The sequence below is a fragment of the Opisthorchis viverrini genome (genome assembly GCF_000715545.1).
Source record: "Opisthorchis viverrini unplaced genomic scaffold opera_v5_121, whole genome shotgun sequence".
NCBI lineage: Eukaryota > Metazoa > Platyhelminthes > Trematoda > Opisthorchiida > Opisthorchiidae > Opisthorchis > Opisthorchis viverrini.
Genome location: NW_008751776.1, coordinates 1288874 through 1303588, shown reverse-complemented (window position 1 = coordinate 1303588; position 14715 = coordinate 1288874). Strand labels below are relative to the sequence as shown.

Here is a 14715-nt window from a genome sequence, read left to right as displayed (position 1 = left end):
ACCAAACAACGGTGAGCGTAATATTGGCCCGTGGTATGGTTTGCGGTTGTGCATTCCGAAGTCAGTCGCGTGATTTCGAATGGCAGTGCGGCTACACGCAAACCATGAGAACAACTCAAGTCAGGCTCAGCAAACGGGGCAGGAGCACACATTCACACACAGAAATGCATATACCAGTGTCGGACGCGACTGCCTTTTCAGCAAGGTGAGTGGCGGGTACAGATGAGCGAAATAAGTGAAAATCAAAAGTACATGGGCGGAGTAAGCCAATGAATGGAGGAATAATCATGAGGTCAAGCTAGACTCAATAGCCAGTTCACTTGACCCCTTTGAAATGTGGTCCCATCACAGTTTGCAAAAATCGTGAAAGGTTATTTAAACAAAAGGATTCCTCACTAGGGAAACTACTCACAAGGTTGCTGAAAATCCTTCGAACGCCCACGACCGGTTTTGCCCTTCCTGGGGCTCATCAGGTAGGCGCAGTCCCCGAGTTTCCGTCAACCTTATGTTCTACTTGAACCCAAATTGAACTGTTTCCGACAAATACACTCATTTGCAAATCAATTTGGTTTTCACGAGAGACTCGACTGAATCTATCGTTTATGATATTTTACAACTGAATGTGCTGCGCACAGGCTGCCTCATGATTCAGTTGGCACGGTATTTGAGATATCGCAGTATATTTTCATGAAGGAAACTACTCACAAGGTTACACAAAACTCTTCGACAGCCCACGAAATTAGTGTATTTCTCGAAAAGGATCCCTCGTTATTGAAAACAGACGATTCCGTGGTGTTGGAGTCAGTCTGCTTTACGTTTTACTTGCTCTGAATCCCTCCTTTGTACTATTCTTGTTAAGCCACGCTCATGTGTTGGGTGGTACCCAATTTCATACAAAACGTATGGGGAGAATGCCGGTAACCTTTTAAAATTCCACATTTTGACCGACTCCTGTCGAACATGATCATAATTTGTCGGGAATAAAGCCAATCTTGGTCAGTGTGTAAGCAATCTAAAGTGACCCGAGCGAATGCAGCTGAAGGACTTCTCTTGAGGGAACATTTCTGGATGATAAAGTAAATTTTGGTCCAGTTTGAACCCAAAGTGTTTGAGAGATAGGACAGAATAGCTACATTTTTATTTGCCGCTCAAAGAATTTATATAGGGTTTCAAACAGTTTTCTCTCAAGTTGAAACTGTCATCAGCTGGTTTGCAATTAGTTGGACGTGTGCAGTCACCTGGAACTTAGATCGATACATTGATTTTCTGATTTCCTTTGAACTGTTAGTTTAAAAAGAACAAAAAAGTCAGTTGAACAATATCGAAGCAACGCAGAAAGAATTCTTGCGATTACACTATGGCCAAATAACGCCAGTGGCACTGTGGGGGGATTTTGGAGTTTTAATTGGAAATTTCTTTCTACGAGTAAACCCAATCCATGCCGAAAGGCCGGTAAGCACTATACAGCTGTTTCGTCCTTATTTGGAATCATCAGCAGTGCGCGTGGCGCGACGCTCCAAGTGATCTCGGACTCACGACCTCCCGGTTAGTAGTTTGAACATCCAGTGAATAAAACTTTCATCCGGAACCAGTCAACACGTGATGTCGTTTCCATGACTGAAGGATATGTGGCGCTGTGTCCTGTCTAAGTGCCAGTAGTATGTTCAGATTACTAGCCAGGAGGTCACGTGTTTGAGACTTCCTGGGGAAAATCGGTGTCAAATTATTCTCCAAAACCCTGCAGAGTATGATTCCCACTTCTCACCGTTTCCAACACAAGGGAAATTTCGGGAGGCAGTCAGATGAATACATGATTCATTGTCATAAACAAAAATGATCCTATGATTCTCATTACTCTGTTCGCAGGGTCATCAAACCGCGTTGCATATCGCTGCCAGAATGGGTAACGTTGAGCTTGTCACCGTGTTGCTGGAACATTCGGCCCACGTACAAGCGGCCACAAAAGACACCTACACTCCACTTCACTTGGCCGCCAAAGGGAACTATACAGACGTGTGTCAGCTGTTACTGAATTCCGGCGCTCAGTTGGAGACTATCACAAGGGTATGTCTTTGGTTTGGCTTAAAGCCTCCCTATCCCTTACTCTGACTCGTTCGCCAGATTGCCTATTTCTACAAGACTTTTAGTCTGGTCTGATCCATTTTCTCGAAACTGCATGGAATAAATAGAGGTCTCACTAAATGCTTTCTACAAACTGAGTACTTCACAAATTTGCGACCATTCTCAATTTGGGACATAGGTGTAAAAGAATCAGCTCGAGAACTGCAACCCAGAGTTCTCACCAATCAATATCTAAATGTTGGATGGCTATAATTAGCTACCACGCTGCTTACCACCACACTATGTGAGCCACTAAAGACTTGATGAATGGTAATCCTGTTGGTCCCTCTATTCCAATGACAGAACACTATGGGATACTTTCGTCTCAATTTGGTGTGATGTTTGAGAGCTGAGGTGCCTTCAAAGGGTTTCCAATTAAAAACAACTAAAACCATGGGCTTTTGGCCAAACAGTCTAACCGTAAGCTAGCGACGGCTGCCATAAAACCACTGTGCCTTTTTTTCACTTAAAGGTCTCTCGAAATTATATCAAACATTCCTGCATACCCCCCCCCCCCCATGCAGAATTCAGGCCGATCGCTGATTTTGAGAACATCCAATGGAGGCACTGCATTGACATACATTTGCAGTTTAGTGCATAGCTGAATCCACCCATCACTTTCAATTCGGGTGGTACGAACGTATACGCCAAGTCGACCCCCACTGTCACCAGGGTGTGATTTGAAAACTGTTGCAAAGAGGGAAATTGGAGCGCGGATCTTGACTTCATAAGGGAAGGTACAGAGCCAGTGCATATGACTTGAGTTACTTAGCCAAACAGTTTCGCCTATCGCAGTTGGACCTACGTGAATAATCTATCGGTAGACCTCTCGGTTGACTTGGCAGTCCACTCAGTAGTAGGATAGTTTGACTTCTCAACACACCAGTAACCAAAACGACCGCAGCCTAGCACTTTAGAGAACCAGAAAACTAGTTTCCAGTTCCCTAGTATAAACAACTTACTTTCAAACGTTTCCTAGCGAGCTAACATCATCTGTGGGTCGCCGTCATGAAGATCTCGAGGTTGTACTCTATTGCACAACGACGCGCGGGTGATAAAACCTCGTCTACAACCGGAAGGTTAGCTGGCCCAGCGGACAAACCAATAACAAATACTTATGCTGTCTGAACTAGGAAGGAAGCCTTCGCTGCGGAGTTGTTTAGTAGAGAATACGAACTGAACAGTTACAGACTATTGGATAGGGAAGCAAAACTCTCATATGCATATATCCTTGAACGCGTCTTCCTGAACTTTCCTGGATATTCATTGGCTGTTACTAAAATGGAGGTAAATGCTACAAAGCAACTCCACAAATTCCGTAATAGATCTCACTTTTCAAGAGAGGCGAAGCGGATTCACGAGAAAACATACTACTACTACTAACAGTGGATACTACAGTAGTATCCACTGTTACACTGGCATTCTCCTGAGTGTAAAAAAGACTGTATATATGTATTGGTCGTCTGTCGACCAGACTGGCATGAAAGCTCTTGTATGTGTAACCTGGATATTTTCACTCAGATCCGGCCTTTGCTCACCGATATTTGCTACGTCGACTTAGCTTCATGCCAAACTCTACGTAAAATCACGTTCTATATGAAAATATTGTATTTTTTACCTATCTCCTTCTCCATCTCTTCATGCGCACAACAGTATTCCTCTTTCGAAGGAGTTTCATAGGACTGTCCTTTTACTACTTTTCGAGCCTTCGTTTTCAGTAGAAAACCCATATCCGAGAAAAGGTGACAACAGCGGTTCCTGTCGATACAAACCAAGAAGGAAAAGGAACACTCACGCTCAAGGTGGAATATCACCTTTTTGTGCCCCTCCGTTCTAGAAAATTACACTGAACCACAAACACGAATGATTTTTTGTTTCACGTGTAATTTGTGCAGACCGTCGGACAACGAATGACAACAAAAGGTTTGCCATACATCAGTACGGGCAGTACCAATCTCTCTCGATCACGATAAGGGATAGAGCTCCAAAGTTGTTTTCATCCCGCCACCCTAGTCATCCCGTTAGCTCAGTTCATTTTTTCTATTCTCAGAGAATCTGACCTATACCCCTAATTCTTTCTCACCTGTTCTTCAACTTGCAGTCCGGATTCACTCCGCTTCACTTAGCCATCAAAAATTCTAGTCTGGAGACTGCCAGACTACTTTTGTCTCACGGAGCTGACGTGAACTCGTCAGGCAGGAATGGTCTTACACCACTCCACTTGGCCACTCACTACGGATCGCTGGTGCTTGTTCAAGATTTGCTTGAACACAGGGTAAGATGGTGAATTTTCCGAATTGGTTAACGTTTAACCAAGACAACTGAAAGACGATAACAAGCGCTTTGATTTCATTGGACTAGGCTGATCCTCTGGCTCAGGCAAAGAATGGCTTCACTCCACTGCACATTGCGGCCGAGAAGCGTTTCATCGATATCGCTAAATTGCTGCTTAGCAATGTGGATCGTGCGAAGGCATGTAATATGGAATCACGGAATGGCTTCACTCCATTGCACCTGGCCTGTCAGGATGGGAGTGTGGCGATGAACAAACTTCTTTTGGCCTCGGGCGCTCAGGTCAACTCCAGAGCAAAGGTAACATTTCGACTGCATGTGAAAACATTTTCTTTACTCATGCTACTATTGGAAGCTGAGAGTAGTCATGAATAATTATTCCTCTGGTCACTCAACTTCATCATTCTAGCCACTGACCCCTGTCGTTTTAACGTATATTATGCAGGAGACATTTAGTTGTGAAAATTCATCACAGGCTTAGTCCATGTAAAAATCTGCCTAGTGGAACCGAACGTATTTGGGGCCGTTCTGCCGACTGAGCGTAATTGTGCCTATGAAACTCCGTCGTTTGAGATGCTTCATGGATTACGGTTTTTAAATGTCTTTCTCTTGGAAAGTATAGTTCATTGTTACCTCAAACTTTCCCATTAAGGCCCTCATTTTTGGGATCTATTCATAAAGCCATAAATGCTGTTTCACAGCAGTAAAAACTTACTCGTATGGATGTAGAGGCTGCTGTGATTGATATCAACTTTCCTAGTGCGAAGGAGGACTAAAACTTTTCTCGTTTTTTCCTCACTTCCACCAAATTAGGGTACACCAGGTGCGTGTGGAGGACTTTGTTATGCAATTCTCTAATAATGCTGTTATTTATTGACGAGTCCCACTCAAATATTTATTCTTCCGTTGCGTACAAATCCACGCCCTACCAATTGCATTCGTTAGTTGAAACGCATTGTGTAACGGAACACTGCTCTATTTACCCATGTTCTTCTGAATGGATTGAAAACACCGATCTTAAGTTTTCGGTAGTGTGTCTGAACGTCACTCACATGAGTAACTCAGCCCATAACTTATGTTCTCTAAGATTGTCTGTTTAGAGCTTAAGTACCCCTAATTCTTTCTCACCTGTTCTTCAACTTGCAGTCCGGATTCACTCCGCTTCACTTAGCCATCAAAAATTCTAGTCTGGAGACTGCCAGACTACTTTTGTCTCACGGAGCTGACGTGAACTCGTCAGGCAGGAATGGTCTTACACCACTCCACTTGGCCACTCACTACGGATCGCTGGTGCTTGTTCAAGATTTGCTTGAACACAGGGTAAGATGGTGAATTTTCCGAATTGGTTAACGTTTAACCAAGACAACTGAAAGACGATAACAAGCGCTTTGATTTCATTGGACTAGGCTGATCCTCTGGCTCAGGCAAAGAATGGCTTCACTCCACTGCACATTGCGGCCGAGAAGCGTTTCATCGATATCGCTAAATTGCTGCTTAGCAATGTGGATCGTGCGAAGGCATGCAATATGGAATCACGGAATGGCTTCACTCCATTGCACCTGGCCTGTCAGGATGGGAGTGTGGCGATGAACAAACTTCTTTTGGCCTCGGGCGCTCAGGTCAACTCCAGAGCAAAGGTAACATTTCGACTGCATGTGAAAACATTTTCTTTACTCATGCTACTATTGGAAGCTGAGAGTAGTCATGAATAATTATTCCTCTGGTCACTCAACTTCATCATTCTAGCCACTGACCCCTGTCGTTTTAACGTATATTATGCAGGAGACCTTTAGTTGTGAAAATTCATCACAGGCTTAGTCCATGTAAAAATCTGCCTAGTGGAACCGAACGTATTTGGGGCCGTTCTGCCGACTGAGCGTAATTGTGCCTATGAAACTCCGTCGTTTGAGATGCTTCATGGATTACGGTTTTTAAATGTCTTTCTCTTGGAAAGTATAGTTCATTGTTACCTCACACTTTCCCATTAAGGCCCTCATTTTTGGGATCTATTCATAAAGCCATAAATGCTGTTTCACAGCAGTAAAAACTTACTCGTATGGATGTAGAGGCTGCTGTGATTGATATCAACTTTCCTAGTGCGAAGGAGGACTAAAACTTTTCTCGTTTTTTCCTCACTTCCACCAAATTAGGGTACACCAGGTGCGTGTGGAGGACTTTGTTATGCAATTCTCTAATAATGCTATTATTTATTGACGAGTCCCACTCAAATATTTATTCTTCCGTTGCGTACAAATCCACGCCCTACCAATTGCATTCGTTAGTTGAAACGCATTGTGTAACGGAACACTGCTCTATTTACCCATGTTCTTCTGAATGGATTGAAAACACCGATCTTAAGTTTTCGGTAGTGTGTCTGAACGTCACTCACACGAATAACTCAGCCCATAACTTATGTTTTCTAAGATTGTCTGATTAGAGCTTAAGGAAGCAGACTAATATATCTGCATTCCCGCCAAAGGCACAACACAAGTGTGTCAGTATGAGAAGAAAACGTTTACTCTGTTATACTAAGTGGTTACCCGTTCTCAACTTTAGCTCTGATTGACACATTCCCGTACTTCCCGTCGGTTGGAAATCGTTCACGCTGCTTCATTTTTGTGTGTCCCCCCACCTCGCTTACCTACCATAGAATGGATTGACACCGATGCACTTGGCTGCTCAAGAGGACAGTCACGAAGCTGCCATTCTCCTTTATGATGCTGGATCCGAACTGGATGCGAAAACCAAGGCTGGCTACACGCCCTTACATACCGCATGTCACTTTGGACAGGTAAACTATCCTTTCATTCAAACCGTTCTTGAGTTTTTACGTTTTTGAGTGTTAGTCCCTTGGTTAATTGTCTCATCATTCTAAAATTTCTGCCTCCGAAAAATTCCTTTAATCAGTTTTGGTCAATTTGTCATAGGATACCCTTGATCAGCAGGTAATCAAATCGTACTGCATAGAAAGATATATTTAAATAGGATTTCGAATGTTGTCACTGTACTGCTATATGAGTGATTGTAGCAAAATTCAAGTCTCGAAAAGTTTGAATATTACTCAGATATTGGAGTAGTTTCACGCTCCTAGAGTCTGAAGAACATTATTATACCGAACACTGATAAAGGTCCTGAGATTGTTGGTAAACTAGTAGTCAATATCATATACCACCAGTGGTATATGATGGTCCACCTGGATGCATGTGTTGAAATGCCAAATTCCATTAGATTCCCACTGAAAATGTGGAGCTACGCGCATCTAACGAATCACTCTGGATGGGAGTTAATCACTGTACCATCCAGTTCAAAAGAACCACCAAAACTTTTCGAGATTAACTAGGCGTAAATGAAATAGTTGGATGGCTATACAAAATGGGTAGAGCTCCCACAGAAAGGCCTTCTGTTTGCGTCAGTCCAATAAGTTCTGTTCCATAGTTTGTCGTAACTGGCGACGAAACAGAAGCAGCCGTTGTAGGGACTTTGCGGTCCTGTTTTAAACTGATTGCTGATACCGTCTTCCGTTGGCGGTTCAAGGGCACACGTTTGATGGTATCGTTGTCTTGACGAAGGTTCGAGTTCATTTCACCTAGAATTTACAGGGCTCTTATGCGCAACTCGAATTCGGTCATGTTTTGAAAAAAAAAGTCGGTGCACCTCGTTTACTTACCAACGCATAGCCGCTTTCAACACTGAGATAAACGGGCAAGTTTTATACTAGGACTTGAAAGGGGCATATAAGCCATCTCCATATTTTTGGTAGGAACTCAACTGCAGGCTCTGCATGCGATAAGACAAACGCCCATTGGTAGAGTGCTTGTTTGGTGAGCGAGAGGTTCGACTCCCGCTCAACGAAGTTCGCCTTTTCGTGTGCACTATATGCGCATTCGGGTTTGTTTTTGCGCAACTCGAATTCGGTCATGTTTTGAAAAAAAACGTCGGTGCACCTCGTTTACTTACCAACGCCATAGCCGCTTCAACACTGAGATAAACGGGCAAATTTTATACTAGGACTTGAAAGGGGCATATAAGCCATCTCCATATTTTTGGTAGGAACTCAACTGCAGGCTCTGCATGCGATAAGACAAACGCCCATTGGTAGAGTGCTTGTTTGGTGAGCGAGAGGTTCGACTCCCGCTCAACGAAGTTCGCCTTTTCGTGTGCACTATATGCGCATTCGGGTTTGTTTTCAAGGCCGGAATCCATATTCACTTAGGAAAAGTACTAATATGAAGGCTCGATTAATTGGACCTGATCGACACAATCCACAGTGTCGCACACGGTGAAGGTATTCCGTCTTTTGTACCACGCTGTTTTTCAGATTGATAAATTTGTTTGTCGTTCCGGCCAATGAGGTAGGAATTAGTACGACTGCGTGTAAGCAGTGAAGTGGATATTCCTGACTTTTTACGATCATCGTAGGGAATCTGTGAGCTGCCAATCATGTAAGACCAAAAGGGGTCGAATACACGGGTAAGAATGCATTCAGTCCTGTAAACACACTCCGATAATCGGTTCTTCCTGACTGGGACCTATGAAGTGGATGTAACAGGGATGGGTTTCTTTCTGTCAACCGTCAAATCATGTGGCCTCTAGAGGAGCTCTCGCATCTGCAACTGTGGAGTGAAACGCTGTGATTTTCTCCCCTGTAGTTCACCTCCTTTGACTCCGCCACCTGATGCCAAAATGACTGCCAAATTTTTTTGCAATATCCGCTTTACTGTTCCCAAGCAGCTGAAACTTCAAGGAACTCTTTGCGCGAGCTGTAACAAGCATTCAACTCAATCCTAGATTTCGTGTTGGGTTATCGCTCCTTGGGAAAAGCTGTTTGGTAGCATTAACTTACTTTACAGAGACCGTTTTCTATGACAGGACGAATCAGCTTCACCTATCGTTGCCATCCACAAACGCCGGATAGACTCCAGGTTCGCACAGACAAGGTTACGACTTTGATTCCAGCAACGCATATGATTGAGGCCGAACCCTTTCACATCTAACCTGACGGTGCCGTTCTAAGTTCTCAGCTATCATCCAGCACTTCTAGGCCACCACGGGATTGGCGCGCAAAATTCACTTTCAGATTCTTATTCTTCTTTTGATGATTTATCCCATTCAGGATTTTCAGTGAAAGTGCACAGACACGCTATCCTCAGTTTTGTCATAACCAGTCATATGATGACCACATCGGGAGCTGTTGAACCAGAGGCCTAGATCCTGGGGTCAAAGCCTAGCACCAGTGGTGAAAAGAAGGCCTTCGCGGTAAAGTTGTTTGGTACAAAACATCAACTGACAGCTACAGACTATTGGATAGGGAAGCAAAACTCTCATGTGCATCTTGTTTGCAAAAACTGAATATCCATCTTCTCCTTGAACGCGTCTTCCTGAACTTCCCTGGATATTCATTGACTGTTACTCAGATGGAGGCAAACGCTACAAAGCGACTTTACAAATTCCGTAATAGATGTCACTTTTTAGGAGACGCGAAGCGGATTTACGATAAAACATGCTACTCGCGTGCCTCATCAGTAGTATCCACCGTTATAGTGGTAGTAACAATATCTTGTCCTATGCTAACTGTTTCTAGGATCATCCTTGTCCCTCCTGGCTTCCGTAGCTATATTCTAATTGAACAACTAGACTAAGTGGTTTTTGAGGGCAACAAACACTGATTTCGCAGCGGCCTCGCACTGTTGCATGTTGTTCCATCTCTCTGCTATCCGTTTTCATCTTGTCAAAGTCACTCCTTCTTCAGTTGAGTCGCATTGGCTGCTTGTCGTTCAGCTGTCGTTCTGGAACCAAAAATATTTGGAACAATATGCGGTAGCGGTAGTTTGTAGTGTGTTTTCTGCATTGCATACCACAACGCTGGTATAGCATACTGCATATAGCTGCATAGACAGCGAGCCTAGACTCTTTCAACTTCATGTTTTGTCACCATTTAGATGTCCGGTAACCGCTCAAGAAGCAGTAAGCGGATCCGGTTTTATACTGTCGGTGATCGGTAGGCGGTGCTTTCATCAGCTTTGTCCTGACGCTTTCCCATGATCACCCACATTCTCGCTTCTTTCTTGCATAGGCGAATATGGTCCGTTTCCTCCTCGGCAAACGAGTCGATGTGAACGCACAAACCTGTATGGGCTCGAATGCTCTTCATTTGGCGGCTCAGCAGGGTCACGCCAAAGTTGTCTACATCTTGCTGGAAAGTGGAGCCAACCCAAATATGCGAAACAAGGTACGCACCTCTGGTCTATCATCTTTTGTAGATAATCTTCTGTTCTGAATGAAACACTGAACTTTGGGCGGTTCTGAAAAAAAAGGTTCATGGGTGTCCTAGGGGGACAATGATTTTTACGAATATTCGCTTTTATGGACAGCGTACAACCAAGTTTACTGATAAACTTCTGATGTAGAAGTCAGCCATCCATCAACCTTCTGCACTTACAATGAACTACAGCTTACGATACTAGCATGACACGGTCAGGAGTGTTGCCGTCTAATTAAACACTGGTTGGAAAGTAAGAGGGGCAACAGATACCGGACAAAGTGGACAGAATCTACATTGACTACACCCGTTCCTTCGATGAAACAAACACTGATGCCAAATGATGTTTTGGTAGGATTACTTCAGTTCACGTCTACCGTGTTCACGACAAATATGCGTAGCGGATAAACACCAAACAGCACAGCATCGGGCCAGGCAAAGATGAAAAACTAACATTGGGGATGTGGTAGGATAGGAAATGATAATGAGCCGGAGGGGGATTTCGGTCAAGGTTGGGTTCAAAAATGTCGGGTTCTGCACGCTGCTTTGTAGTGGGCTTTCTGAAGGCATCTGATAGCGAAGGGCTGTGCTCGGAACAGAAGCGATCTCTTGTTCTGCCGTCATACAAACCAGAGTGAGTCCGCCCCATCGTTTAGATGGATTGTTCAGTTCGGTTGGACTCCACACGCATGACGCAACATGTACTAGAGCGGGCATTCGAAATTCCTACGAGCAGAGATAACCGCTAGTGACTCTCTTTACTGGGATGCAAAACTTCTGTGAAGGGAGAAGCTAAATGGACTAATCGTAGTTATATGGCAACGGACTCTGGCAAAAGCAAATTGATCAATCAGCCAACCAACCAAGGTTCCTTTTTCCGGTTAATACTCTTCAACCTGAAGAAAACAGCTGTCCATAGAGGTTTTGTGGCTAGTTGCGATAGAATTCAAATATAGGTTCTTGGAATCCCCCTGCACGAATTGTGTCCACTTTGTTTGATCGTTGGTGATGAACTGGATACAGATCGAAACGTAGACAAAAAAGATCTCACCATCTTGGCTACATTTTCATTTGGCTATTTACCTGACCTGCGCAGAGCATGACCAAATAATTGTAGGAGACATTGCTGGATAAGTACCAATGCAACATTTTCGAACTACTTCTATGGGAAACCGGTCAGCTCATTCATTTTTTGAGAACAGCCTATGACCTGACAGGCCGAAAATTTCTAGCTTCGGGATATTCTATCACTCTTGACGAACATGACGAATTACCCGGATTTCGGTTCTCTGGCTAATCCCAAGGCATTCTGTCGAACGAATGCTATTCGATCCCACAGGATCTTCACGTCTTTGTTGTCTGCAAGAGCACTGCAATAGGATAGGTCTACGGTACAACACAGGATGATCCGGTTGCTTTAAAACGTCACTTTTGTTTACCCTCATTCACAACTAGGACTGGCAATTGGAGTGTCAAAACTGAGTACCTGGGTCTAAGCTTGCTGAACCTGTTCCGGTACACTGTTGTTGGCAATTGCACGTGACGGGCAATTGGAGTGTCAAAACTGAGTACCTGGGTCTAAGCTTGCTGAACCTGTTCCGGTACACTGATGGTGGCAATTAGCACGTGACGCACCAGATGTTTTTCGTGGTCTAGCTTCACTGCTTATGTGGATCAGGTATCCGATATTTGGAGCACGACCATCTAGGATGTGTATCCAAAAAATATCCATCTGCCTCTTTTGGTTGATCGATTATTCAGCTGGCGTAACCACCTTTCCTAGATGTTGCCAATTCGCTTATGTTGTTCTGTTGGCTTTGTGAGAATAAAGCATTTGGTATGTGATGCCCACAACAATCAGGCGATATGGTGTATCTATAAGACCAACGTACAACTTTTTAATCTTTTTTGGTCAAATGAGGTCTGAAACCGAACAATGAGGTCACTATTAGGTACAGCGCGAAAGAATTAATGTTTTTTTCAGCTACAGAGGCTCTAGCTTTGATTTTTTGGAGCTTTTCTTTGGTTCGTTATCCCAACCTGGTTTAATGTCAGCTGGAACTTTACCGGACTCTCCACCGAGGTCATGAGAACCCCACGAGTTGCCTTAAATTCAAGATACGGTAATCACTCCTAGAGTAGGCCCCGTTCATAAAGGTTGTAACAGTACGCTTCTCGTTAGCCAAGTTCTACTTCGCGATCTTTCGAAAAGAGGCCATTCTTCAGATTACCGCCCTCCCTCTTTGATTATCTTCCTTGAGGATGGTCTACACACTCAGCAATCAACTATCCGTTTCTGCACTGAGGTATTTGCATAGACTCTGCCTAACAGTGAGGTTTTTGTTATCGATATCGACCCAATAGTTGCACTGCTTGAAGAGCTGCTTCTGTCCCCATAGTTTGTTAGCTAGAAGTTTCCCAAACCGGACATCATTCTGAGAGATCTTCATACGTGACTTAATACGTGGTTCAGGGCAAGCACTCAGACTAGCAAACAATTTATTCAAAGTATGACCTAACTTCAACAATTCTAAGTACATCTTTCCGCCTATTTACTTAGTCCACGATGGAGGGAGTAGGACACACTCTTTGTTCGACGTTTTTTCCGGACGAGGCCGTTTCACATCAGAATACTTTGTAGAGGGGCGTATCATCAGTGGACTGAGTCTGTTTGTTCCACTTCGGTGACTGCTCTGCGTTATTGGTTCTCCCCTGAACGTTCATGGTAATGGAAACACAGTAAGGCCTAAAACAGATTGCCTATCTATACAGGTTGGCACCTACTGGTGAAAGGAAGAAGCCTTCGCTGCCGGAGTTATTTATTTGGAAATGCCAACTGACCGGTTACAGACCATTGAACAGGGAAGCAAAACTCTAATCTGCATCTTAGTTACAAAAACTGGACACAGATCTTCTCCCGAACGAGTCTTCCTGGAGATTCACTGCCTCCAATCATTCGTCGATCAAATCCAAGTAAATGTTACAAAGTGACCCCGCGAATTCCGTAACAGAATTCCCTTTTTCAATCGACGCAAAGCGAAATTCTACGAACAATACATACTACTCGCGTGCCTCCCGATCACCGTTACACTGGTAGGCCAAAGTTGTCAATAGTGGGGAGAAAAAGAGAGGTCAGGTCGAAAGGTCATCCGAACTCCAACCGAGTAGAGAACAAGTGGGCAAAGGTAGCAGTGAATGACCTTTGTTCTCTCCGGTGCGACTGGACCGTGTGTGGATGTGTTATGACGTCCATCGACTGGCTGATCATGACGACTGATCAGCAGATGAGCGTTCTTTTGCTTAAAACACCTTAACTATGCGGTTGCAATCGCCAGCAGGACGGAAAAGCCTATCAGTAAACACTATCGTTGGTATCTTAATGGCTAGATTTGGAAGTTATATCAAAATTCGTCCAGTACAACCAATACAATACTGATACGCTTCGTACCGTTAATGAAGAGTGCGTTTTAGACCGGGTCCCAAACCGACTCGCTAGCTCGAGTGCACTCGCACCATTTGTGCCACTGAATGGGAAATTGAATGACTCGATTCCCTTCCTGGACTTATTACTGGCTAGGTGAACCGATCGCCTCATTCGAAGAAGTGTCCTCTACAAGGCAACCTGAACTGGGCAGTATGCAAGTTTCCTCTACAACACACACAAGTGCGCCCTCGATCTCTGTTTGGCTTCAAGAGTTCGAACGCTGGGTTCTCAAGACATTCTGGAACACGAACTGGACGTAATCAGAAACGGCTACCCCAAGTGCTTTGTCTCACAGCTTGCAGTCTGGGGCCAGAACAAAAATAACAGAGACAGCTGAACCAAAACAAATTTTCCTGGTGCTGTTTTCCATAGATGGCTCGTGCAATCTGGGTTCACTTAGAACATAAAGTTGACAGAAACTCAGGGGCTGCGCCTACTTGATGAGCCCTAAGAAGGGCGAAACCGGTCATGGGCTGTCGAAGACTCTTCAGCACCCCTATGAGTTCTTTTTCAGCCTACTCAGACAACATTGCCTTTCACACTGTGAACCAAGTGAACA

At 44.2% G+C, this 14715-nt stretch overlaps 2 protein-coding genes across 2 annotated transcripts in view; one reads left to right on the top strand and one right to left on the bottom strand.

The window, feature by feature from the left end:
* The window catches only part of T265_06030 (hypothetical protein), a gene marked incomplete at both ends in the record, with an annotated part of 146642 nt that overhangs the window by 68882 nt on the left and 63045 nt on the right, over window positions 1–14715 (top strand). Inside the window, 7 exons of the mRNA XM_009171189.1 lie at window positions 1867–2064; window positions 4223–4396; window positions 4483–4713; window positions 5560–5733; window positions 5820–6050; window positions 7064–7204; window positions 10487–10642. Of these exons, the coding sequence (XP_009169453.1) occupies window positions 1867–2064; window positions 4223–4396; window positions 4483–4713; window positions 5560–5733; window positions 5820–6050; window positions 7064–7204; window positions 10487–10642 (1305 nt within the window). The remainder of the gene's footprint in view (window positions 1–1866; window positions 2065–4222; window positions 4397–4482; window positions 4714–5559; window positions 5734–5819; window positions 6051–7063; window positions 7205–10486; window positions 10643–14715) is intronic.
* Window positions 10394–14715, bottom strand: part of T265_06029 (hypothetical protein) — a gene marked incomplete at both ends in the record, with an annotated part of 33847 nt that continues 29525 nt past the window's right edge. Inside the window, 2 exons of the mRNA XM_009171188.1 lie at window positions 10394–10606; window positions 11947–12031. Of these exons, the coding sequence (XP_009169452.1) occupies window positions 10394–10606; window positions 11947–12031 (298 nt within the window). The remainder of the gene's footprint in view (window positions 10607–11946; window positions 12032–14715) is intronic.